Source organism: Cuculus canorus, chromosome 2 (assembly GCF_017976375.1).
Source record: "Cuculus canorus isolate bCucCan1 chromosome 2, bCucCan1.pri, whole genome shotgun sequence".
In the NCBI taxonomy this organism is placed as follows: Eukaryota; Metazoa; Chordata; class Aves; order Cuculiformes; family Cuculidae; genus Cuculus; species Cuculus canorus.
Genome location: NC_071402.1, coordinates 128,787,003 through 128,814,716, shown reverse-complemented (window position 1 = coordinate 128,814,716; position 27,714 = coordinate 128,787,003). Strand labels below are relative to the sequence as shown.

Genomic DNA, 27,714 nt, shown 5'->3' with positions numbered 1-27,714 from the left:
TTAAATATTGCCTAAATAAAATGAATTCGTGTTCCATTGTGCTAATATACATTGCATTCATACAAAGTTTGAAAGTAGGAGAAATGAAGTATCTTATCAATTGCAGAAAAATTGCTCTTAATGCTATATGGCAACTTGGTTTTAGTGTTTGGTAAAATTTGATTGTATTAGATACTTTATCATCAATATAACATATGGCATTTTATTTTAAAAAAAAGGAAAAATACCTATGTAAATACTGAATGGAATGTAAAATCATATGAAAAATTGTCACTTATAACAGTGATCTTAATGCCCTGCATGCTTATGGAGAATTGTAATATTTAACTCTGAGGGCACAAATTAGCTAGCTGTAACAAAACAGGACTTTGACAGTCTTATCAAAGTAAGTGAACAGAGAAGAGAGTCCTATACTGTTAGTGTTTTGTTGTCAAAGCCAGTGTTATTTTTTTCTGTCTCTAAATTATCCCATGAAATCCTCCCAGAGATAATCAGCTTGATTATATTGATCTTTTGGGAATGCTGACAAAGTTAGATAATAATGAGCTGTGAGCTAAGCAGGGGCAGCTGAAAACCTTGCATGACTTTTTTCAAATTCATACAAATGTCGAGGGAACAAAATACAGGCGGCATGAAGCTCTCTCTCTAGTAAACACTCCCTTCTCTGATCCTTCTTTCACTTTGTGCATTCCTCAGCATAGACATACTTTATTTTTTTCTTAAAGGTTACAACAGGATTCTTCACAGGATTCTTCTAAGTCATATTTTGTGTGAAAAAGAAATGTTAAAAAACTGTTGGAAGGATAAGGAATAGGGTTTTAGCTGGGAGTGTAAAGCTGGCTTGATTATGGAGATTAGTGATGTCCGCAAGGCCTTTTTTTGATGCTGTGTTTGATCTATATTCAATTTCTACTCCACTCCCAGGAATGCCTGCCTAAATATGGGTGTATATATTTGTTCTGTCTTTAGGGTTTATGGCTTGAGGTTTTGTCATTTGGGCTTTTTTTTTAATGTTGATATTTAATGCAAAATAAAGCATGACTTCAAATCCCTCATATTCTTTAAATGGTGTCCAGAAGAATCACTCTTACAGATGTACTTCATTTGCATTATAGTTTAAGTTTTCCATAGTTTGATAGAACTTTGGCCACACTCCACAAAACTTTGCAGCTGGCTGCTTGGATTACCTTTAGAAGCAAATTTTATGAGATAGCTTGGTATTATTTGTTTATAAATTAATGTCACGGAAACAACATAGGTGGTTGCACAGGCACGCACAAACACACGTTCATAGGACTGTAAATAAATTTCATGGCCAGCAATATAACTTCATTAACCACCATGTTGCTCTTCCTTGTTTACAACCCTGTGAGTGAAAGCTTAGTGATTATCATGTCTGTTTCAGATAAGTAAATGCTGAAACCTTGATATTTAACTAGTCTAAATATATAAAAATGGACTACTTTAATGCTGATTATTAAAGTATGGAAATATTCCATCCTTTTTCTTCCTGTCCCCTTGTCTCTGAAAATACAATGTTTGATTGTTCTTGCAGACATATACATACACATGGCATTTGTGCAAGGCTGCTTGAACTTACAAGTATGGTTGATATATTCATTCAGAAATTACAACTTCTTATTTTTATTTATGTGTTAATTGTCATTAATTTGATGTAAAATATGTAGCTGAGTAGAAGAGACTGTCTTGAATAGTTGAAATGAATAAATTTGATGAAGTAAAGGTGTCACTCCTGAGTCTGACTGTTTTAAGAGAAATTTGATATGATGCACACCCTTATCAGACACTGCTTCTTGAATACATAATCTAACTTTCTGAACAGAGCTACCTTGGCAGCACTTCAACATTTTCTCTTACCTTACCTACACTGGGAATTGCGAAATCTTTTTTTTATCCTCAGTGACTCTAGAGGCAAAAAATTCCTTGATCGTCACTGATCCTAGTACTGTACTTCACGAAATTTATATACAATTCCAGAAAGTGTGTAAGAAATTGACTTTAGGGAATCTGTTAAACTTGTGAACATGGCAGGTTCCTGAGTTTAATTTATGTTTTGCAGGAGTAGGGAATATATATTGTCTTTTTTTCTGCTGTTAGGAGTTGTGTGTGTGTGTGTCTGTGTGCCTAAATACACCATTTTGTCTCTATAGAAGGTAGGGTCAACACTGATTAATCATGTAAAATATATACCTCAAGCTACTTTTATTTTGAAGTATCTCAAGCTGGAGCACTGTAAGATTACATGAACTTAGATCAAGAATGGATCAGTGGTTTCTGTTTCCTTTAAACGTGAATTCTAGACAATGGAATTAATGACATTGGCGATTTCATCCTGCCTTTTTCCTCCTCTTTAGAACATGTGTGTGTGTGTGTGTGTGTGTGTGTGTGTGTGTGTATGTGTGTATGTGTGTGCATGTGTTTATTTATTTAATTTATATGCCACTGTTCTCAAATATATTATTTCTGGCAGTACTGTGAAAGGATGATTGGACAGAAAAAGTGCTCAAGAGCCTCTAATAGATTTCAAACCAGTCTGCCTGCTGCTCTGTTTTGCACTGAGTCAAGTATTTTTTTAAGCTGATAATTGAAAACCTATCTTGTTCTTACAGAATGGCTTTGCTGTTGTAAGGCCCCCAGGCCATCATGCTGAAGAATCAACAGCCATGTAAGTACCAGGGAATATTGCCCATCTTGGAGCACTAAGGTTACTGGCAATCACCTGTGTTGTGCATGTCTCTAAAGAACTGTAATTGTTAGCAGATGACTGAAAAGGCTTTCTAGGTACTCCCAGAAGCAGATTTACGGCCTCAGAGATCATATAGCATTTTCTAAAATGCTCTGAACATTATTTATAGCTGTTTTCCTGACTGATTTGCTTTCTTATTTCTGTTCTTCTCTATTCCACAGGGGATTCTGCTTTTTTAATTCGATTGCAATTACTGCCAAATACTTGAGAGACAAGCTAAATATAGGGAAGATATTGATTGTAGATCTGGTATGTATTCTTGGCAAGCATTGTGCTTTCAGTGCATCTAGAGAAAAGATAATGAATTTGTATTTATATGTCAGACTTTCCTTCTTTTAATACCTACAAGTAATAAAGGTGTGCATTTCCTCTGATTTCGGGAACTCATTAAAGCCAGGATGGCAGTACTGAAGCCATAAACATCTATGTTTCACTTTAATGGTGTTAACTGCAATTTAATGAGAAGAAGGCACAGATCAGGGCAACTTTTATGGTCCTTAAATGAATTGATACTTCCACTATTAAAATAACCCTACAGAACCAAAGTTTACTTTTCCCTACAGAATACAAATTTTAAATAGTCAGATGTGCTTTAAAGAATGTTGTTGCTTTGGTAACAAAATTGGCTACTTCCCCCAGCTAGCAATGATTCGAGTTGTTGTGTAACTTTGATATTATTAAACAAATCAACAGGTCATTCCCTCTAAGAAGTTTCAAGTCATGTATGCCAGCTTTTGATGGTTCCCTGAAGGAAAGCTACGTGATTAAAAATCCACTTCATTGGATTAGTCTTGTATTTTAATAGAAGGCATTCTTACACAATACTTAATATTTTTAACAAATGGATTATTTAAATGCAGATGACATCTGGCATGTTGTCTATATTATTTTCATGAATAATGAATTGGAGTTCTGCCTTGCACTTAAAGGATCAGCCCAATGCACAGCCGAAAGAAAGTTGAATGCTGATTTATGACCACCATTTTTGTTTTCCTACAGTTCATGAGGAGGTGTAATAGGGTGTCTGACAAAGCATAGACAGGAAATGAACCCTGGCATCAAAACCTAACCTGTTACATCTGTACTTAATTAATTTTTGCAGGTGATAAAAGATTTAAAGACAAAATATGTTAAAGGGTTTTTGAAGTGCAGGGCTTAATAGTCTAAATCTTGTTCATATCTGCACTCATAATTAAACCCTATTGTGAAGTCATGGCCTTACCATCTAGCACTTTTGTTCAGTTAAACATGAGTACTGCCTGTTGAAGAGAAGCAGAGAAAGGGGGAGGGTGGGAGAGTGGCAAGTGAATGGCAAGTGAAAAATGAGTGGTAGAATGAGTATATGATTAGGTTAGGTATTCTTACAATGCTTTTCAAATATTTCTCAATGTGTTCTACTATCACTTAGGCACTTAATTCTAAACTGCAAGAAAACAGTATTTTTGAAAAATTCACTTTCACTGTATTTTGCTGACTTGAATTTTACAGTTCATTGAGTTTTATTGCTGTAAATGCCAGCCAAAACTTAACTCTGTGTTTATTCCTGTTTTTAATAAGAAAAACCTATTCAAAGTTTGGATTCTGTTATTTTTTTCAATCTTTTTGACTGTGTTACATTCACCTTGCTGGGAAAAGGAATCACTTCTATTTGACCTACTCTGCCAATAAGCATTTAAGAATTCAGCTTCAATTTTGCAAGGCAAAGTTAAATGTGCAAATCATTACCTGTGCAAATGATTACCTGTGAAGACACCTATCCTTAGGCAGGAAAGTAGACAGGGAATGCTTAGCCTCTGTCTGACTCTATCCCATTGGCCAGAATAACTCAGCTGGTGAAAAAGGAGAAATGTGACTGACACAGATTACTTCATTCCCGGAGCAGTTGCACTCCAGTCCCTAGTCTGCCTCATGGTCAGTGCAATGATACACAAAAATTCATACGGAAAATTTCTTATGCATGCAAACTATGGATAAATCACAATCGAAACTGAATTATTGAACAGCTTAATAGAAACAGCCCTAGGTACACCAACAGAGAGTTTTGAGCATCTAGAGAAATGAATGGGACTACAGATGTTAGACTTGAAATTAACCTTTAAGGCTATATTTCGATAGTGACTAGCATGGCAGGACCCCATGCTCTTTGGCAATGATACAGGCTATTACAATGTAAATGTTAAGAAGTATTGTTCAATCCCACACATTAAACTGTACTCTAGTTACAAATCAAGTGTAATCTTCATAGCTGTTACATATGCTCAGGCACCAATTCTTAACTTTTTACTTTTTAATCTTTCCATCATTTTTTTCTACATCACTTTTCTTTCTTCATTCCACCACTTGAATAGATCTCCATTTTTTAACTGATTTTATATTCTGAATACATTAGATCTACTAAGGGCAGAATATGAACACATTTCCCACATGGTAGCACCCACAGTCACATTCCTTTGTCTAACCAGAGATGTTACTGCTCTTCAAAATAGAGTAATCTGTTGTGGAATTAAAGTTCAGACAAGAAAGCTATCTTTGAGTTTTGAATAAAAGTTAAAAAAAAAGAGCTCTGTATGCCCATTTAATATTTTTTCTTTTCATTTGGAAACTGTTACAGCAAGAATCCAGTTAAAGCCTCAAATATACATGGAAAATAAAAACTAATTAAAATCACAAAATGAAGCCCTATTATGGTTTTAATCATAGTCTCTGTAGATATAACTACATGGACAACGTAGCTTCTCAGGTTGTTGTTACAATCCTTGTTCCAAGACCATCCACACTTGCATGTATTTTAGCATGATCTAGGTCTGTTTTGGAGTAAACCAATTAATTCGGTCACAGTTGAAGACTGGATGGAAATTTGTTGTTAGTCTGCATGCCAGATTTGGCTTTATTTGCCAGCCAGAGCTCTCCAACACTATCCTGGCTGGCTTCAAATCTCTGACACCCACCACACCAGCACGTGCTTCCTTGCACCTCCAATGTGTGTTACATTTAACCTTGGCATTAAGGCACAGTTGGGCTCTAACTTCATCCTCATGTTGTTTCAAGTACTTTCAACTGAGAAAGTTAAAGTAACCGTCATAACATTACCCCGCAGGGGTTCCAGAGGAGGTCCAAGTCAAGCACGATGCAGCGTGAGTAAGACTCAATCAATGTAGAGAGTCCTGAACAACAGGAGTGAAAGTCATGGGCTACATCAGGTGGCGGAGTGCAAGCAATAGGCAGTGCTTGCTGTGACATTGGCAACGTATAACTAACTTGAACCTTCCTGGAGTCCAGGCACCCTGAGGAAAATATGACCATTGTTCCCTGATACTGAATTTGATTCAGACCTCATAGCACTTGTGGAATAAATACAGTTTGGGTCACAGTATTGCTCTTCAGATTACTTTGCCTGTCCTGCTGAATTCTCTCTTTAAATAAGAAATTGCAAAGGGATGGATTAAAGGAGAAAATCAAGAATATCTATAATTTTTCAACTTCTTACAAATGCCAGTGGAGAGCTTAAAAACTCATTTTTCTCTTTTTGAAGGACAAATAGGTTTTCCATTTTCACTTGTAAAATTTCTTGTGTCTAACCGCAATAGCAGTACAATAATAGAACTGTGAATAAAAAAAAATGAAAAGGAGGAAAAGTCCACATCATCAGCCTTTGTTATATAGATATGCTGTCAGTATTTCTTTTTCAATATTTTATTTAATGACAGAGTTTCTTTTCACTGGCATTATATAATGTTTGAAATATGGAGAATGGCCAAGATCACTCCTTGATTGTGGAACGCACGGTCCTATCTGCCAGATGATTTAACAGCTAATGAGATCATATTCCTGTGTCTTCAACTGTTGCCGTCATGATTTTGCAAAAATGAAGTATGAAGTCCTTTCCGCATCTGGCATCTCTTTTGATGTGGATCTAACTGCTGAGGGACTGCTAACTGAACTGAATGTTTCAAGAAAGCCAATTTACTCAGCTGGTCGCAGAGCCTTTGACCTCAATAGTGGGACTTGGCAAATCAATGAATACACTAATGTTTAGTGTTCTGTCAAGAATTGTGAAAAAGCTCTGTAAACCATAGATCTTTCTGCAAAATACTAGTGTGTAGTTTAAACATTAGTCTTTCTTCAGAGGCCAATGAGGCTAGTTAATTAAGCCTGAGGGGTTATGAACTGTTGGCAGTTAATAAGTCATAAAACTCCTCCATAAAACAGGATGCTAGATTCCATCACTGGGGCAAGGAGTACAAAGAGCCGGTGTATAAATATCTAATTGTACAAAAGGACTGGGATTTCTCAATGACTGCTCATCTGGAGTCTCCAGGGCACGCTCACTATGGTTTCCTGATTTTTAGAAGCCAGTTTAAAAAATGAGTGCATTAAAGAGTAATTTGCCTGAAAGTTCAGGAAGTATGGGCTGGTGAAGGGAGGGGGAAAGCAAAAGACAAAAGGAGGGCAAGGGAGAGGGAGAGAAACAGAGAGAGGGAGCGGGGGGGTGAAAGAAAGCAGAACTGAGATCTCTACACTGAGTTGGACATTATTACATTTGTCATCTGTTTTCTTTCTCCTTTAGGATGTTCACCATGGCAACGGTACCCAGCAGGCTTTTTATGCTGACCCCAGCATCCTGTATGTTTCCCTCCATCGCTATGATGAAGGCAACTTCTTTCCCGGCAGTGGAGCCCCAAATGAGGTCAGGTTTATTTCTTTAGAGCCCCGTTTTTATTTGTATCTTTCAGGTAATTGCGTTGCATGATTACCCCTAATTTTCTCGTCCTTCTCTGGTTCTTTAAATTACACCAGATTACCAAATTGTCCACTGGGAGCAGGGCACCAGTGGAGAACAAGTGCATAACCCAGAGCAGTCCTTGTCAAACAAAGCTGGGCCAATCTGACATGTTGTTTGATGTTTGTTTCTAAAGCACGTTTAAGAACTTTTTCTTTTTTTCTTTCATTTCCCTCTCTCTTTTCCTCCTCTTTTTTTCCTCCTCTTCACTCCTTTTGGTACTTTATTCCTATGTTTCAGGTTGGAAGTGGCCCTGGTGAAGGGTACAACATAAATATTGCTTGGACAGGTGGCTTGGATCCTCCTATGGGTGATGTTGAGTATCTCACAGCATTCAGGTTGGTACCTTTTTCTTTTAAAGTTAGGAAAACTGGTTGTAGAACATAAGCACATGTATAAGAGCTAATGTAATCTTCAAAGATGGGAGAAAGACCTACAATGAATCTAAGTTAATCCTGGTATGCCAGTATATGAAAGCTTAACAAATAATACATATGTATAATTTAATTCTGGTAATCCACACAGAATCAACCAAAAAAATGTGTAATGATTTAATCTGTCACTCATTTTATCATTATTTCGTCATGCCAGCAAAATTACTTTGAGTTTGCTTCCCTACCTACAAGATTTAAATGTTAGCATTTATACCACGCAGGAGAAAATTACTGTTCATGTTCTTGTTGATAGCAGTTACATGCAATGGAACAGATAGAAAATAATATGAAAAATTGGTCTGAATGCAATGTTCTTCATTCACTTAAAAGTTTCTTCATGGTGCTCCACAGATTTGTCCAGCTGGCTTTTTCTACTGATTGCCATAGTATTATTTACTTGAAAGTAAATAATTGTGAATTATTTCAGTAAGAGTTATAGGAATTGTTGCATGCTGTATTTCTGTTTGCTTTAAATAGCTCATTCTAAATGACATTTTATTCTTTCATAGGTGATGAGTCATAATCTTTAGTCTTATTTTCATGGGACCAGAGGAGATAAAACCTGTTTAAAACACACTTAGACTCTCAGGAATGCTATCTTAAATACACTATTTCCTTTCATTGTAAAGCATTCCAGCAGAAGGGTTTAGTGGGCATTCATATCTCAAGACTGGGCAAGAGCTACACGTTCGAAAATATGTTTCATTCAGTGAAAATTGATATACAAGAGAGGCAATCAGACAACTAACGTGCACCTCCAATCATTTTCAAGACTTTAGTTTGAAGTAGTGCATTTATCCTATGCAACTTTTGACTATATTTTGAAAAAACATCAGAAAAAATATAAAACTAATTGAATTAGATGTCTAAGCCCTAGACACAGAAATGGCCCTACACATTCACAATATCATATTATTATTGTTGCGGAGAAGGTTTTAATTTTATTTACAACATTTGCCTGTGTTTAAAAGGAGTCTAATTAAATAGTCAGTTATAGGCTCCAAATTTTCTAAACCTCAGTATTTCCTCAAGCTCTTTCCACGACCTGTCTTATTCTTTGATGAGATTTTACTAGATGGTTCAAATCAGTGGTATTAGTGTCTGATGTTCATATACCTGGTATGATCACCCCAAAGTTCTTGGCAAGGATCCAACGTGTCCCAAGGTAATTTGGCCATCTAACCCTGTGGTGATCCCAGATTATTGAACAGAAGACTCGTGTAACTGAGATCGCAACCATAATTTGTTTCCTGTCCACAAATACCTGAGTTTAATAATACCTTTTCAAATGTATAATTTGCAGTTCTAGTTTAAGGTACACTAGTAAATGTCTTAAGTGGCTAATGTTGCTGCTGTACTTATTGCTCTGTTTCGCTGTTAGAGGGAATTTCAATTTCTGTGCCTAAGCAAAGCAGCACTATTCAGGGAAATAAAATTCATGTAAACTGCTACACACTGACTAATCATTTGCAGACATACCACTAAAATAGACACTTAATTATATATATATTTAATACTGATAAGTGCAAAGTGAAATGTAGGATCTCCCTTAAAAGAATCGCTGGTGGTTCAAAATTTAATGTTACTATTTTAAATACATCCATTTAAACTTGCAATTATTGTTATAATTAATGTGAAGGTTATACATTGTGTTGAATAGTTAACTGTTTTTTTAAGAAGTAATGTATTTCTGTTTACTGATTACAATAGATGCTGCTGGTTTCATTTCCTCCAAAAGACTAGGAATGACAGCAAATTTTTCCATACATCCTAAGTTCCATTTTCACCTGAGTGCAGTCTTTGTACCCTCTGTAGAGCTTACTCATACGAATTTGGTATGACTGGCAACTGAGAGTTTTGAGTGGGGATCAAAGAAACAACTGCGTGGAACTTTTTGCAGGCCAAATACAAAAATCTGTAAATTACATAGGATAGACCAGGTAACTATTTTCTCTGGATCTGGTCTGAATGGTTAGACAGATTATAGAGAAGACCCTAACAAGGGGTGGGGAAAATGTTGTCTGTCCTCTATTTTAAGAGAAAAATAACAGACAACATCGACAGGTTTTCACTTCTTACCTACTTCTCAGTAGACAGAGAAATTAGGCAGTATTCAATCCCTAGCAAAGACAGGAGAGTGTTAGTGGAATTTCTCTCCAAAATAATCAAAGTGTAAATAAGTTTGCAGATGGGTGGAGCCTGTTTGGAGAGAAAATGATGCGTCCTGCTTCCTGGCTGTCTCAAGAGCCTAGACATTTGAGTTCTGAAGAACCAAGAAATTTGCATTAAAATAATCTAAAGCTCCCTAGGGGGTACACATAACCTTCTCTTTCTCGCCAGTAGAGCCCTAGTTTCTTCCTAAGCACATATTTAGAGTGTGAGCAACCATTACACCAGGTAGCTCATTACTGCTTTATTGACTGTCAAATTTCACAGCACAGATTCTTCTGAATGATAATGTCCACAGAAACAGAAACCAAGCCTTTTTTTCTGCCTCTAGAGTTTTGCCAATAATCAGGTATTATATATGATGATGTATTACACATGAGGTATATTGTTCTTAGGCCAGAATCTATTTGTAGAATAGTAAAAACATTTACACACACACGTGTACATGCAGGTAGCTGAACAGGAGTGATTTTGCAGTGCATAAATCACTAAAAAAGTCACTTTTAACTAAATCTTTTTGGGAATGAATGAGACTCAATCTTGCTCCTCCCCCAAACTATCAAAAAAGAAAAAAAATTCTATTTCTTCAGGAAAAAGTAACTTTCATGTGTAAAAATGCAGAAAAGTTGAAGATGATTTAGAGGCGTAAGCCAGAATGATCACTTCAAAGGCATGCTGGGTGAATGGCTCCAGTGGGACTCTAGTGGGAAACAGGGAAAATTATGGTGCTGGTTTGTGTCTGCCATTTTGATTTCAGTGCTACAAAAAGAGCCTTTAGTCTATTTTTAAACTAAAAAAAATGCCCAACTAGTGCAAAATAAAATTTAAAATCTGTAGCTGGTTTGAAGATGAAAACTGCTCTGTCATTTATAAAAGAACATGGTTTTCCGTCTGTTTCCTTTACATTTCCACTAACAATATGTGCTCGCTCGTGTTAACTACAAGAAGGTTGTAGAAATTGAAGGAGAAGTTTCTGTAGAATTAAAAAGTTTAGTAATCAAATCACTATGCTTTTTAATTTTGCCAGAAAACTTCTGCTTGATGGATGTTTGTCATAGTTAAGCAACCGATCTAGCTACAAAAGTCCTTGAAAGAATGTCCTGTTTCTAAAGGGCAGGCATCTCTTCTTTTCCCCTACGATAACAAAAAAGCACACACTTTTCCATTTTTTCAAAATCTGATTATCTTTGCCTCTAGAGAGTGTTGGTTTATCATTTACTTCCATCTATTTGGGTTAAATTTGCTTTAATCTCTTTAAAAGCAAATCAAATATGGTGGCTGTTTTATAAAAGGATGATTCTACATTGAAGTTTATAGGGATGTAATCCACTCTCTTGTGCCAATAGTTTTAGAAGAAATAAGAGCAATTGTTAACTACTAATGTTCAAATAATTATTTTCATAAGCTCGACTTATACCAGATGTGCTCAGTGAAGGAGGCAGCAGACAGAGGCAGAGGTCTGTGTTGTATATGCACACACACGCATGTAGTTGGTGTTTGCAGAGGACAGGAGATGTGTTTCCACAGAGCAGAATGCAGAAGACATGGGAGGCAGTGGAAACAAATGGGAGTGTTCAGAAAAGTGAGGGAGAAACAAGAAACAGAAGAAAACTGGGTGTGCCTTCCAGCTGCTTTGCGCTGCTTTTATTCAACAAAGGAGCTGTAAATTTAGCTTAACCAGCCGGTATGCTCTGGCTGCTTTGCTCTACTCCGGAGTAGCGTAAAACAGCCACAGCATATCAATGAACCCGGCCATAAAAGCCTACATAAAATGAAAAGTGTATGTGTGTGTTTCTTCCTTGGAATGATTAGATATAGCTCATGATGATGCTGTCTTTGAGTGCAACTTTTAGCACTGTAGATATGATTTTAATTTATGAAGATGAGCAAATTCAAAAGACATAGGTGACATTAAGGCAGAGTTAAGGATGAACTACATCTACAATTTAATTTAAAATACAGAAAAAAAATCTATTATTTCCCCTAAATAATAATTTTAAGCAAGGGGAATTCAAAATTAAATACATAATGGAAACCACACATTTCAAAGTGTAAAAGTGAAATAAAATGAAGGTGTGCAGAAAATCTTCACTATGTCTTACAGTTCCCAGTGCTTGCTTTAGGAGAAAATAAAGATGCTTAACACTCTATGTGTTCTACTCTCTAATCACAAATGTTAAGAAATATTCATTGTAGTCTTGTGGCCTTACAGGGTGTAGTTAAGGTTATTTGAGATATTTCATTGATGTACCCCCACCCTTTTTTGTCTGATTTTTCTATTTCTCAATATGATTACATTTAATTTTTACATTTCAAATGAAAATATTTGTAAATGTAATTTTGTTGGTTTTTTTCAGATATATTCTCTTTGTTAACTCTGTTTCAGCATAGGTACTGAATATTTTATTTTTTTACTTTTTAGGTTACAATTTCATAAATAAACTCTAAAAAGAACACTCAAAGGAAATATTGCTATGTTTTTCTTATGTTTTTTCATATGATTACAAATCATATATCTCAAATATATACTATATATAAAAATTATATATATATCAAATATATAGTATGGATAGTATATATTTGTATATATTAATGTAATTTTCCTTTAAATGTTGCCTTTGTAACTTTTGGTTCACTAAGGAACTGGACATAAAAAATTTTATGTTTTCTGTATCCTGCTGGTATTAAGTTTCATGGTCTTAAGTACGTGTGTCCAAAACCCAAAAATTCTTTGTTTTAACTCAAATCACTGTTCTTCTGCTTTCATTAAATGTCTGTTTGTTCATGTACTATATATGTGGATGAAGTGCACATTCCTGCCTATCCATATTTATTATTTTAAATACATTTTCATTATCTGTGTCATCTTTTCGTATTTTTCTTCTCACAAAATACATTTCTAGTCTTTTCAACCTCTCTTCAACTAGAAATGTATCCAGTTGCCAAATCATTGGAACTGCTCATCTCTGAAGCTCTGCTGTTTCCTAGAAATTAGCTAAATACACCACATGAGGGCGAACCATCAATTTATATTGAGTTGAATATTATTATGGCTTTCTTTGACACCACTGTTCTGCATTATTATATAATTCTCTGACTGAGTAGAAACCTTGATTTCTGATAAACATAGCAAATGAATGTAGGAGACAAAAATTAACTTTTTTTTTTCCTAGCTGCACCTAAGTAGTTACAATGAGCCATAGAACAATGGTATATTGTGATAAGGTTTAACGAATTCCACCAAGAATAACATTTGAGAAAAGAGTCCTTTTAAACAATAATTCTAAATGCCCATAACTTAATGCTATTAATTTTTATGGCTGTAAGTTCCAGAGGCTGTTGCTGAGGCTGTATTATGCTAGACTGGGTCTGAAAAATGTGGTAAGACTCAGTTTCTGGTTCAAATCTGAAGAGGTAAATAGACAGAAGTGTGGGAAAGGAAATAAAAAGCCAAGTTAGCCACTCAGCCTCATGAGTCTATAAAAGAAATAGGAGTAGACAGAACTAACATCTTCAAACCTTTAATCTCTTGTGAAATTATTAGTGAACTCCACTGGCAACAGCCAATGCAAAATAATGTTTGATTTATCTTCACTAGTGGAAATAAATGACTTATTTTTCAATATTTTGCTTTACAATAACTGGTAAAAATTATCCCAGCTGTTGTTATCTCTCTTCTCTATCTGCTGACAGCAATGTGTTCAGCATTTTACTGCGTAAACAGAAAAGCAGAATCTCTGAGTCATATGTATGAGAGACAGATAATATTTAATGATTTACTCAAATGTAGATGGACATTATTGAGAGTACTAATTATCCACAGTCCTTCTGCATTGTCATGGGCATACTACTGCTTTTATGAAGGAAAATACAGCTGAAGATAACACAGTCATGGAAGTTCTAGGAAATCTACATGACGATTTCTGAATGGATGTATGTAGTTTACTTTCAGCCACTCACAACATTCTATGGAGTCATAAGTTACAGTTTCAATCAGTTTTCCATTTCTGCTTTTGTACATTTCTTCCAAGTGTCATTAAAAGATGAGCATTTCAACAAGAAATGTCTTTCTTTTCCCTTCTGCCATAGAAAGTGTCTTAGAAGAATTCAAAGAAATGTACACCAAACAGCTATAATAGATGACTTACAAGTGCCTGAACAGTTCCTTTTGAAGAAGTTTGAAGAAGGTAGAAGTTTACTTGGAAAACTATTTTTTAAATCTGCTTAGAGTATAAGTTTCATATCTAAATATGCAATATTCCTGAGGATTTGTGGCTTTCAGACATTTTTTTTTTGAGTACAGTCATGCAGTTTTTGTAATAATGGTAAATATTCATACTTTTTTCTCATTTCTTGTCAAGTGTTCTGAGCATTCAGATGATTACTATTGGGCGGTATAGACAAAATCCTTAGGAAATGGAGAAGCAGAGCTAAAAGGATTTGAAACCCCGGTACAAACAGCTTTTCAACATTTTGTTATACTTTGAAGTTCACCATAAAGCTAAAACTGGCAACACTGTTTATAACCTGCGACATCTTTTTCTTCCTAGTTGTTTATTTTTATTTGGAAAGTCTAACTTCTTCTCAACAAACTACACTAAATTTTCACCTTTACTGTACCAGGATTTCTAAAACTGTAAATGATGCTCCTTCAATGCACTTGAACAACAGAAGTGAAACCTTTCATTACAGAAATTAATTAGTGTCAGCTTACTTTTCAACAGATGCACAGTTTCTTTTATTGACATGGCAGAGTAGGGGATGGAGAAGAAAGGATAATAAAATATGGCATGCGTCAGGTTTATGTGGTTCGGGTTAAAACTCTATGATTAAAACCCCAAGCCATACATGGTCTGTAGTTCCAAAGCACTGAAGATTAATTGAGGTCTTTTCCAACATAACTGTTTTCCAATTGTTATCAAGTCAGAAAGATGAAAGACTAGAGGTGTAGAGATAAAGAATTACCATATTGACAAATACTTTGATGGAAAGGTGAGAAATATCACAGGAATCATCCAGGAAGATGCAAGAGTACAGAAGATATTTTTATCATAAAATTCAAAATATTTGTGGTATTTAGATGGAGATAAATTTCAAGTCTGAATTTAAAGTCCTGCAGCAACACTGAGCAATTGTATCATTGTCCAGCCCCAATTTAAATTTTGTTGCTTTATAATAACTTTGAGAACTATGCTGTAGCCTGTAAAAAATATCCACATGTTCTTTGCTGGAACAGACCCAGACTGTAACAGAACCATTAGATTGCACCCTGGTGGTTTATGTATTGTTTAATTGTTTTCCTTTGGTGGATATTTTTATTAAAAACCCATTATCCAGAATCAGACAGAAGTGTTGTTTCAAGAACAGCAGAAACAGAGGCCTTTCAGCTACATGGTTCTTATTCATGCTTTCTTTAGCCAGCTTAGGTAATGAGACCTCCGCTATTCTTCTTTTAATACTTAAACAAGAGAAAGAAATGGGCGTTTTTATTTTGCTCCTTTCAAACAAGACTGCAAAGAAGTATTGTGAGGTTCTGTGTGTGCCCACGCACCTGTGTCAGTGTAAGTTTGTGTGGGTACCTCCAGGGCATGCCTAGATGTTCTCATGCTTTTGCACTAATAACTCCTTGGAGACATCTTTTAACCCTAATGATTCTGTGTAGCTGTGCTACTCTTTGCCCATAAAGTAATTGAATGAAAGGAAAGGGTCATTTTCATAGAAAATATATTCTAACAGATAAAGCTCCAGTAATTTTGCAGAAAAATAGAAAAATCTGGCAAGAGTCGGATGTTGAAATCCTGAATTATGCTGAAGAGCACTGTGCTCAGTGCTGCAAGATTATATGAGGTTTCTTTTTACTGGATGTTGTTGGAGCCCAAGTCTGAGTATTTTGTTACATTTTAAAGTCAGCTTTTATTCTTGTGGAATTGATGTTTGAAACTATGAAAACACAAATGTCTTAAAAATAGATATCTAATGAAAAAGTTCAGGGAGGTCTATGACTCATGATTATGTGGTATTAACGGTACTGCTTGAGCCACCAGTAATCCCATTAAATCAATATAGCTTCTTGAAGAATAAGTTGCTACCCAGTGTGAGGGAATCCGTTAGACTTCAAACTCTTACAAGAAAAATGCTCAGTCATAGTGTGACTTAGATGTTTGCTATATTTGTATATTTTTTCATGCAAAATGGGGTCTTTCTCCAGTGGTCACATATACTTGGGTCACATATACATTGACACAAATTGGTCATTTGTGTCATTAGCTAATGCAGGCCTCAGTTCTGCACACCACCACAGTTAATGGCTAAGTTGCAGTGCTGGTACTTATACGAAAGAGTATCTTCTTTCATAAGTCATTGTTAAAAGAGTTTGAGAAAGCAGTGGATCTTCACCAAGTACATGTGACAGGATCTGATCTTAGAAGGTGTAACTACATTTAACCTAATTAAGTAATCAAATCTTTAAGTTTGTATACAAGCACTCAAAACCAAATAAGCTGTCAAAGTATTTAATTAGATCATTCATATGTGTACCTGTCACAAATGTTTTAGGCATATTTATATCAGGTGTTAAAATAAAATTATGAAATTTATTAGTTTATTAAAAAAACATGAAAAAATGAAACCAAACAAATTACAGTACAGTATAAAACAGCTTGAAAATTGCTATGTCTGGGATGCATTTCTCCTCTGTCATGCATAGAAGTGTACACTATATCAGATGATATAAGGCGGATGGCTAAAGTGAAGACGTGGCTTATTTGTTTCTTTTCTCCCCGTCAGTAAATTGACTTGCCTCTGCTGCTTTCTCCCTTCTGTACAGGGTGTGCATTACTAAGTAGAGATGACTAAAGACAGCAGTTCCAGTAAGTAGCAACTGTCCGTGGTTTTGACATGTGATTTTTCTTCTACACTGGAACAAAACCAAAACTATTTGGAAGTTCCCAAGGAAAAAAAAAAAAAACAAGCTTGTGTTTCAAACCCTTTTGTGACAATGCTCATTTCTAGCCTCATGATGAGGACATCAGTCTAGGAAGCAAAAAAAACCTTAACTGAAAAATCCCATCCCTGAATGAGACTGAAAACAATTTCACATCCCCCATTCTTATAAATCAGGGACTTGAACCTGACTTCATCACATCTGAAGTGAATACCTTTGTTGTCAGGCTGTTTAGAGTTATTTCTCCCCCTCCTCACTCTTAAAAGAAACCTCCCTCTGAAAGATATCAAAATGACAGATATCAGAAAAAGATTATATTTTAGTAAAAGGGGATGTTACTCAAAAAAGTTGCAGTTCTAATCCTGTATTATTAGGCTGATAGGAGAGTGGGGGCTAATTACCTCCATATTCAATCCAACACAACCTTCCTGCCTCTCCAGTCAGTATGTTTACAGAGCAAGAAAGTATTGTTATACCTCTGCAAGTTCTTCCATTCCTGTGTCACTGGAATTCTCACTTCTCGTGCTTTATTCGCTGCCTATGTAATGAGCTCTCTGTGGAAACTGTTTTCCCTTGAATCTGAAAATGACAATTTAATGTCTGCTCATTTACCTCATCTTGTTCTACAAAGAAAAACTTTCATAAAGATGTCCATCTTTTCCAATATAATTCTTTTCAGAAGCTGCAAACAATGCCGGGGAAAGAAATGTATAGATTGTAACAGCTTAAAGACCCTGTGATTTCCAACTGACCAAGGTGGCAGTGATTCCATTCCCACTCTCTACCTTCAAATGGGCCACTGTGAAGAAGTATTAATTGCCTCTGAAAGTGAAAGCATGCAGTGGGTGAGCTCTTGCTCTGTCAAGTTTAGTCATTGACCTCTATGGAAAAAAATTAGTGAACAAACCCAGAAAATTTTATGTTGTCTTTTATGGTCTTGCAAAGCCAATATAAGAACTTCAAACTATTTGAAATACTTTTCCAGTAGCAACAAACAGTAGAAATAATTTTCAATATAGAAAATATTGCTCCCCACACTCCAGTTTCACATTTTTCTCTTGGAGTAATAATTTGGACACTCACCAAATTTTTCACAGCACCCCTAGCTCCCCTTTCCTCCCACAGCTCTGTCCAATGTCTGTGATCACAAAGCTACTCTTCATCTGTTCTTCTCAAACTCTTTTACTTGGCTCTAGGGCCTCATTCTTTTTCGTCTTCTGATCTACCTGGGACTCATTCCCTTTCACCAGAGGATATTGTCCCTTGTGATACAATCAGGTTTCATTGAAAAGAAAAAGTGCTGCTAAGCTCCCTGTCATCCTCCTTGCTTTCTCAGTCTCTATAACCAAGACCATTAAGTGTACAGGTTGCTGTCTGCTCTCTGGCTCAGTTCTAGACATTCTCCAAAGTAGCATCTCAGCTTTCCTTTCCTCTGAAACCATTATTAACATAAAGCCTTCCTAGCTCAAAAACTCATAAGCTATATTTCATATTCATTTTCCTTAGCCTGTGTGTCATCCAATTTATTGACCCTGATTATCTTTGACTTGAAAATTCATCTGCTCTGGCTTCCATGCTTGGTGGTCCCCGGCCTCTACCTGACATATCAAGTAGCTCATTTAACTTATCTTGTGGAAGAATCAATATTTTCTTCCTTGAGCTTCCTTCAGTGATTCCAAGGCATTTTGCTTTTGGTCTTGATCCTTTCTCCTACTTATTTTTGTCTGTCTAGAGGACGGTTAATACACAATGTTAATTCAATTATTGTTTTTCAGCTAACTACTTCAGAACTATGTCTCTGTTCTGTCTCCTCTGTGCATCGTGAAAATTTATAGTAACTTCAAGATATACTAATTGAGGAAATTTGCCTTTATTCAAAATCAACCTTACTGAATTTTTACCCACAAGCCGTTCCAACTGCCACTCTCTATAGGCAAATCTGCCTTTCTCTCTGTCACTCAGGGAAGTTCTTGTGTCACCTTCTACCTGATCTGTTAGAAGCCACAACCCAGCAATATCTAAATTTTGCAGATTCTTTCTGTAGCATGTCTGTGGAATACAGAATATACTACCATTCCAAACAGATAAAATTATTTCTAACCTTCTGCCATTTTTTTTTATTGTTGCAATATCATTCTCAGAAAGTTCCTATGAATTTAATTTTCCAGATCACGATAGTAGCTACAGGTTTTCTGCTTTTTCTGGTGATAATGTTCATACTTTCTGGATATTCTCATAAACAGTCACAAAACGACTCCTCGAAATCTTTTATTATGTTTCTATTTTGCTATATTGCCTCTCACAAAACTGGATAGTAGTTAATTTCCTATACTGCTAAGATTGCTTCAATTTTGTTAGCTTGTACAACTCTGCCTGTAGTTCTGCAAGTCCCCATAGGGCATATAAACAGGAGCCATCTTTTTATCCTTCTCTACAGTGTCATATGCAGTGGGGTTTTTGTTCATGACAGTACCTCCTATGCATTGTACTAATATAAATTTGTTTGTTATTGTTAGGGATGATACTAAGAGGTAAGAAGTTAAAAGTTTGAGTGGTCTTGCAAGTTGTTCCTCACATTCCATCGTATTGCACGAGATGTACAAACTCCCAGTACTGGTGACAGTGGCTGCACGCAAGACATGGGGTCACATGAACCAGTGCGCTGGCTGGGGCCAATCCTAGAACCAGGCTAGAATCAAGTCTTCTAATCTGATGCAAAAGGTGATGTCTTCCCAGGGCTTGAGATGTGGAAGGAGATAAATTCTCCGGCCCAGATGAAAGACATTGAGTTCTTTGTCTTTTATGTAAATCTGAATGACAAGAATTTATTAGGAGCATGGTGACATGGACCTGTATTCTGGAAGTGTTCTTTGTCAGCTGAGACATATAGGTATGCTACTGGTAGGATGTTTCAAACGAGCTTTGGAAGTGTGATCCACCTTCTTGTCTACCCATTTCTGGAGCACCGCTATTACTCAGTATCATTTCTGCAGCATCCAGATCTCATTAAGCCTATGAACATGATTTTCTGGTTGACATCTGAAGAAACATAATGATTGTCAACAAAATGTAGGGCCTGTTGTACACTGTATCACTTCAAACACAATACGGTTATTGAGTCTTAATTACATAAGAAACAGTATACATGTTTTGCAAGCTTGTAGAATGTCACTTGCAGAAGTTAGGCAAGATACAAGAGTTTCCTAAGTTTCTATTATAGTTTTATTTCCAGCAGTATTCTTTGACAAACTAAATAAATTACTGCATGTATTGGACCTCTGAGGCTTGGGGCAAAGAATGGAAAAATTATTTACAAAAGCTTGAAAATATTTAATCACTAGAGGCAGGGGGCAACTGTGTTTTAATTAGCAGTTCCTCAGGCCATTGGATGGCTGGAGGCTTTCTCAAACAACCACACAAACCCGCTGAATAGCTGTTTGCCAGCCTTAGGGTCAGGCCTGAGATGAAACAGATAAGATAATTGGCTATAATGAAATCCAGAAGGCCTTGGCTTTCTTGTTTGAGCTTGGATTTGAAAAGAGCGTGTGGAAGTGAGGCTTAATTCAAACCAGTCCTGAACTAGGCCAGTTTTTCAGTGACTTTGATATTGTTTGAAGTTCTGAAAGTGTTCGCCACACCACTAGCCTGCTGGGCTGGGCCTCCCCGGTCACCTTAATTACTGAGCTTTATTGCTGACTTTACTACACAGGAAAGGAGCCATTATATGTTCCATCAACATCAGCTCTGCTCAGATTGGAGGAAAGGGCAGGGTGAAAGGCCACTGTAGGAAGGCAAAAACTTCACTTTGAGGTAGTCAGATCATTTACCCGTGTTAAATTTCACTGTGCTATGTGTGTACATTCCTCACAACACAGAAGCCCAATTTCCATTTTTTTTTTCAGCAAGTGATTGCTTCTCAAAACATTTTGTTTGTGTCTGAGTAGCAGAAGGGGACATTTATTCTTAGAGGTGGAAAGAAGGCAAATTGTAACAAATGTCTAATTAATCATCACAGGGGAAAAAAATCTAGTTAAAATCTGCAATAAAGAGAAATTGTTCTTAATGCTGCTTTGAAGTGGGAATAAGTGAGGAAACCCCTATGGTGTGTTTGCAGACCTGACACCTTACAGAATCAACTCCTTACAGCTAGTCTGATATCTGGAGGATAACTTGTAATGAGCTCTCCAAAGCCAGAAAGTCTCCTATGAATACAGTAAAGGCAAGCAACAATGAGGTATTTTAGTGTGTTAGTTGAGAGTTGTGCTCTTCAGAATACTTTCAGAATTTGGTCCTAATTTCTTTAGTTGCTCCAGCTACTGGTGTTGCTGGAAAAGGAGAAGCTGAACTTGTGCTCATGAATAGGTTTTCAGATCTAGACACTCTGTAGCAGGAGAAACACCTCAGGATTTAGGATCCTGTGTCTTTGGCCACCAAAGTCCCTGGGAAGACTGCTGTGGGGAAATCTGGGACTGATCCTGCAAATGCTTAGATGTGTGGCTGAATATATTTACATGTTAACTCTTCATTTTAATCAGGCTACTAGCCTGAGCAAAGTTACATATGTGCATTTATGTTTGCAAGATTGGGCCTCCCGAGAGTAATGAAAGTGTATAATATTGGTCAATTTGGGCCAGATCCCATATTACCAACACTAGCACATTATAAAAGAAATATTGATGAATATTGCTTTATAGTGGGATTAAAACTGTGAAGTTCAGACCAAGATACACAAATATTTTTTCCATAAGCTCAGGACGAAATTTAGAAAGAGAAGCAGCAGGTTTTAGTATTTTTTATCAACACTTTGTGAAATTTTAACTGTTAAACTCATAGTCAGCATGCCAGGGAGCTGGTTACATCTAGATGCATATTTCATTAGCACTAATGAGCCTCTCTCTGAGCTGAGAAAATATCTTTTGAAATCATCATAATTCATTATCATTATCAGAAAAAAATTATTTCCTTTCTAATACAAAAAGTGGTTCTGTGAGAAAATATCTGTGTAGGTGTCAAAACGTGAGAATGTGGAGGTTCCTATAAACGATACTTCCAGATGGGCAGAGGTTCTGCTCTTTATTAAACAGAAGACTTTTTTGCTCTCATTTTTTTATAATTAAACAAGACACAAACTTTGTTTTGGATACTGTGCTGCCTAAGAGTAAGTTTGAGCTATCAATGTTGTAAATCGTAGTACTTGTCTGACTGTGCTTTAAGCCACATTCACATTTAGTAGAGGCTAACGTGATTTAAAGGACTATAGATGATGATATTATAGTATAGTAGAAAAGGTTTATTGACTAGGAGAAGTGAGATTATATAAGCTATTAGTGATTTAATGTGCGTTATATGCATATGCCTCATGATCTCTTCAATAGAAGGAATAGGATTATAAAATCTACTGGTGATTTAATTTGACCTTTGCACGTCTGCCTACAAACTTTATGGAGGGAAGTTAAGTTTAGGTAGGTGATGTAAGTCAAGCAGAGGATAGTGACCAAGGAAGCATTTCATAGCAGGAAAAAATTCCCTGGATGTTTAAACTACTTATTTCCAAGGTTTCCAACAATGTTTTTTAGGCAGTACAATGCTTATTACTAATAGGGTTATTTTTTTAATGTGGGAAGCTGAGGGCAACACAGTTTCATAATTTCCACCTTACGTTTTCTTGTAAATCTGCAGTTTAATAAAAGGAAGTCTAACAAAAGTATTCATAAAATAGCCATTATCTGATGTAATGGTGTTGTGTTTTGTATTTTCAAAACACTATAGAGACCACACAGTAAATCACTGTCTGAGCCAAGAATAAATGTTTGGCTTCAATACTTTCACTAATTCTGTGAAATGTAGCATCTTTAAAATCATAGCTGTAAAAAATTGACCATTAGGTGTCATCTTTCTATGTATCCGTCTGCTCTTCTGTTAAGATTTTCAGGTAAAATTAATCTGTTCCCCTATTAAGATTTGAAGTTGGATTTTGATTCTGCTTTTCATTACTCTTCCTTTGTGTCACTTTAGAATGCAAAGAAGAGGCGATGCCATTAAGAACATTTAATTGGATTCTGAATACTTTACCTGTTTATATAATTATGTATTACTTTTAGACATCCTTTACCCTGGTAAAGAATAGTGAAAGAGTTAATAAGGATTTTACCTACTTAAGGTATATACACATGCTTATTTTTTGCTGTGACTTTTCATTGCGGTGCTCAGTAACAGCAATGGGAGTAATTCGCTGCAGAGAACTTTCGCAGAGGGTGCCACAGGTATGTAATTCTTCTGACTGAGGAATTCAAACAGGATACATTTCTCATATCATGGCATACGCTATATTCTTATAGATTACTTTTGCATGATGTGGGAGATCAAAGGATTATACATTTATTTCTACAATAACCTTGAAAAGAATAAAAGGGGATAATGGTGAATATCATATAAAATGCATGGGAGCTAATAAGATTTGGAGAAAAAAACAATTAGAGAAAAAAATGAGGATAGCATGTCTCTTTATTGTTCTTGGTTGTAGTGTGAAGTCTTGCACCTGCTTGTTAACAAGGTCAGATTTAGGATTAAGAAAAAACAGGGAGTGCTTTTAGTTGCATACTTTCTCCTAATAGCTCTCCTTAATTTAATTCATATGTACAGTATTCCAAAATAGCTGCAGTGATTCATAGTGCTGTAATAAAACACAGGAAAATATACACAAATTCTGTGCTTCTTTAAAAATTTAAAAGACTTCCCATTGTATTCTATTTATTATTGTGCTTATAACATTTTTAGCACATTTAGTGAAATTCCGTTCAAACTGTTACATGAAGTATCACTTTGAAATTGCAGTCAATTCTGTCAATCCTTTTTAAGCTAAAAAACAAGTTAGTTACTATTTATTGGAAGCTATTGTGTAACTGCAGTTCCATACTATTTGTGGCATATGAGGTTGTGTAAGGACTGTGGAATTAACAAAGTGCTAAGTGCTTTGTTGACCATGCTGTTTATGAATGATATTATACTCAGTAAAATCAAGATCATTGTCATCATAAGTTACTATAACAGTATTAGCTGCACAGATTAGACTATGATTTTTGCAAGGAAAAACAACAATATACAAGTCATTGATAGGAAACAGAGAGTTCATCCTGCTGTGTAGAAACAATTTGTATTAGTACCCTAAAGGTAGATATGGAAAGCAGCCATACTTTTTCAGACCTTAGTTGAAAAATTTGCTTATGTGATTCCCTTCCTTATGTCCTTTCTGCTTTGAACATGAAGAGAGATGACTTCATATTTGGAAAAAGAAGCTTGAGTTCCTCTGTTTTCTACCCAAGAGACCTTCTCTGCCCCAGTAACTTAAAATTGGATGGAGAATAGCATTAAGGGAAGGCTTCCTAAAATGTTTTTTCTGCCGGAGCTTTTAGGTCGATTGACTCAATAATATTGAAGAAGTTGTGATTTTTGTCTTCTTATTTCACATTAAATTATGGTTTAAAAGGCATACATGAACAGAGATGAGTTCGGGGTCAAATTCAGAAATCTAGGCATGTCCATGCAGTGTAGGTGTCTGCATGTGAGTCTCACTCAGGTCCCTTTGAGGAGCGCTGGGTGATGCAGCCAAATGGAGAGCTCTGTGACTCACCCTTAAACAGGAATAAACACTGGTTGTTTGAATAACTTTCTAGACTTCGCTTCTTGTACCAACTAGGACCTGAATACAGCGTGCAAAAACATACAAGTCCAGTGCCATGGGAGATGCACTGGAGAGGCTGATGTTTACTGCTGTGGCTCACAACTATGACACTGGAACTCTGGGATATTGTGCCCCTTTTCAAGAGTCAACAGGTGGCCAGGGTAGGTCCCCCTGTATCTCCAAAGCTGCTGGATGTCTTCGCGTAGGTAACTAAACTGACTCTGCTGTTTGTATGAAATACAATGAGAGTTTAGACCCTCGGCTCACATAGATTCCTACACTATAGTTAGGTATCTACATCTGGATTTGGATGCTGTTCCTGGTTAAATTCATCTCTATTCTAGGTAATGGTTATTTACATACTTCTGGGAAAGTTCAGTAAATCATGTTTTCATCCATATCTGTTTAGGGATATCATTCTAAGCCTGTACCTCTATACCTGCAGTGGAAGTGCAGACAGGTTCAATCCAGTCTTAAGCTGTGAAATATCTGAAGAGTTCTTATGCACCACCCATGCTAAATGATTTTGTCTCTATGGCACGGTGTTAAAATGTAAACACAGAGACTATAAGTAATTTATCTCTCTCTCCAAAGTAATCTTGCAGGCTGGAAGAAGGTTTAGAGGGGCTAATGCACTGCACTGAGAAAAATTACCTTTTCTTAGCAGTATGAAATAACCTGTACAAAACCAAGTCCCTCTGGCAAAAGTTTATAAGTATCCATGCTGACTCATTTTAAGGCTACACTTCTTTGTGTCTTGCTGCACTGTGCATTGTAGTCATATCCCTAGGCAAGGTATCTGCTTCTGTTTGTTAATAAAGTAAGTGGGAGGTTTGCCACTTTGGTTGTACACTTTTTGTTATATCCTTGTGCTATAATACCCAGTACTGTTGGCTGTACTTTGAACAAAATACATGAGAACAATAACCTGAGAAGAGGTTGTAGCTTAGTCATGTTGTACTGTATACTCCTGAAGGGACTACCTCTCAACAGTGACCCTTTCCAGAAATTTAGAGCTGATAAAATTTATGTGAGTTCAGAGCAGTTGAAACATTGGCTAGAGATCTTTTAAATGGCTAAATTTCAACGCACTCCCTAAGGAGGTGAGATGGAGATAATTTCATACCTGTCAAAGGAATACCATGCCTTAATTGTACTGCATTGTACTTTAAAATGAAAAAAGAAGATGAGACCTCTCCACTAGATTTAAGAGCCTGTAGTATTGTGATCCATGTGAAATCTTAGGTGAAGTCATCTGGGATCTTACAGTGTGTATGAAATAAGTTTGTGTCACTAACAAAAGTAGTAATAGTCACATAAGTGTGATGGTTTCTGTAACTGATGTCTTCTAAAAGTATCTCCAGCTTGACAGGGAGCATCTTTTTAGTGTGATTTATTACACAATACAGTACAATCCAGTGGCTGCCTTCCAAAAATGTTGTCTTGACTATCTGCTTATAAATAGAGCAGCTCCAAATCACTGAGGTTCATGACTCCAGTATTTCATTGAAACATAAATACTGCTTTGACTGTGGCACAGATGCCAGCTTTCAGAATACAACCTCTCTGAAAGCGTGAGGACTGGTTACCTCTTTTAGTAGCAATCCCTACTCTTGCAGGGCTCCCCATTGGCAACTCAGCTTTAAAAATTTTTGTACTCTCTAATAGAGTATGATATGTCACAGAGTGGAATGCCATGGAATAATACTGCTGCTTTTATTTGATAAAATACAAATCAGCCAACAACTTCTGTAACTTGCCTTTTTGCCATTCAGTGGATAACAGCGCTGTCAACAGAGAGATGACCCTTTCTCCATTTTCTGTTTCAAACCTTTCACAGTTTTTTCAATCATAGAAAAAGAGATTGGGACTCTGTAATTAAGGCAACATGCAAAGCTCATTTGTAACCTCTGGAAATTTGTAGAAATCTCTGTAGTTTCCAGAAGTTTCCTCCACAGCAGGGCACTAATTTGCAGTAATTTTCCTCCTTCGATGACATTGGGAAGAGCCAGAACTTTCCTATTTGTCCCTCCTCAGAGGAGTGCTTGAAATATTCCCTTGGACAGCATGGGGAGATGGGCAGAATTTGGGAAATGAGACCTTAGACCAATACTGAACTCTACTGGTGCAAGGGCAGAGGTGGTAAGCCCCAGAAGGTAAATAGGGCTTTCCTATTTCAGAGCTGTTTACATGGAGGAGGTACCTTATACTGTAAATGGGAGCCGTCCCAAGGAAATGGGACACAAAGGACAGCTGGACTTTGCTGAAGCTGATAGTTCAGTGAAGAATCCAGTCAGCATTCCAAAGCCTGAGACATAGAAATGTGTAGGTAATTCTGTGAGTTATGCACCAATGCACTCTTTTAAATGATGAGGTGATGACCTTGTCTAAGTCCCTCTGGCACTGCATCTCTGGACTGCTGTCATGGGGGATTGCACTGAGAGATCACAAGGTAAATCACACAGGTATAAGAAATTAGTGAAGGCCCCAGGAGTGAGACCATCTGCACATTTATGGAAAGACAGTGCTTTACTGTACAGTTTTCAACATTTGTGAAGAAAGAAAAGAAGTTTTTTCAAGCTGGAAGCTACTGACTGAAGTCAGTTTAAGGATTAATGATTACCTCTAATTATCAATGGCTAGCTAATGGCTTTAAAACAGGGAGTTTTTAAAAGGAAGCTGCAGAGCATTAAGCCTGCCATGCTAAGCTATTTTCAGTGACAGAATAATGTATATATTTGGGTTCTGATCCTAAAAAGATTTAAATAAATGTCTCTTTTTCTTTTTTTTAAAAAAAATTGAGACACTAAAATTTTTGCTTGTATTGCAGCATCATTAACATGTTAACATTAAAAGGAATGCATTCGTTAATGCTCTTCAGCAGATAACATAGCATGCAACAATCAGATATTTACAGCTTCCCTTCAGAGATTAGTGGTA

At 36.3% G+C, this 27,714-nt stretch overlaps 1 protein-coding gene across 15 annotated transcripts in view; it reads left to right on the top strand.

Moving 5' to 3' along the window:
* The window catches only part of HDAC9 (histone deacetylase 9), a 458,974-nt gene that overhangs the window by 355,581 nt on the left and 75,679 nt on the right, over window positions 1-27,714 (top strand). For all 15 annotated transcript variants that reach the window (XM_054058870.1, XM_054058867.1, XM_054058866.1 and 12 more), the window contains 4 exons: window positions 2,631-2,686; window positions 2,929-3,016; window positions 7,335-7,454; window positions 7,788-7,885. In XM_054058870.1, coding sequence (XP_053914845.1) covers window positions 2,631-2,686; window positions 2,929-3,016; window positions 7,335-7,454; window positions 7,788-7,885 — 362 coding nt within the window. The remainder of the gene's footprint in view (window positions 1-2,630; window positions 2,687-2,928; window positions 3,017-7,334; window positions 7,455-7,787; window positions 7,886-27,714) is intronic.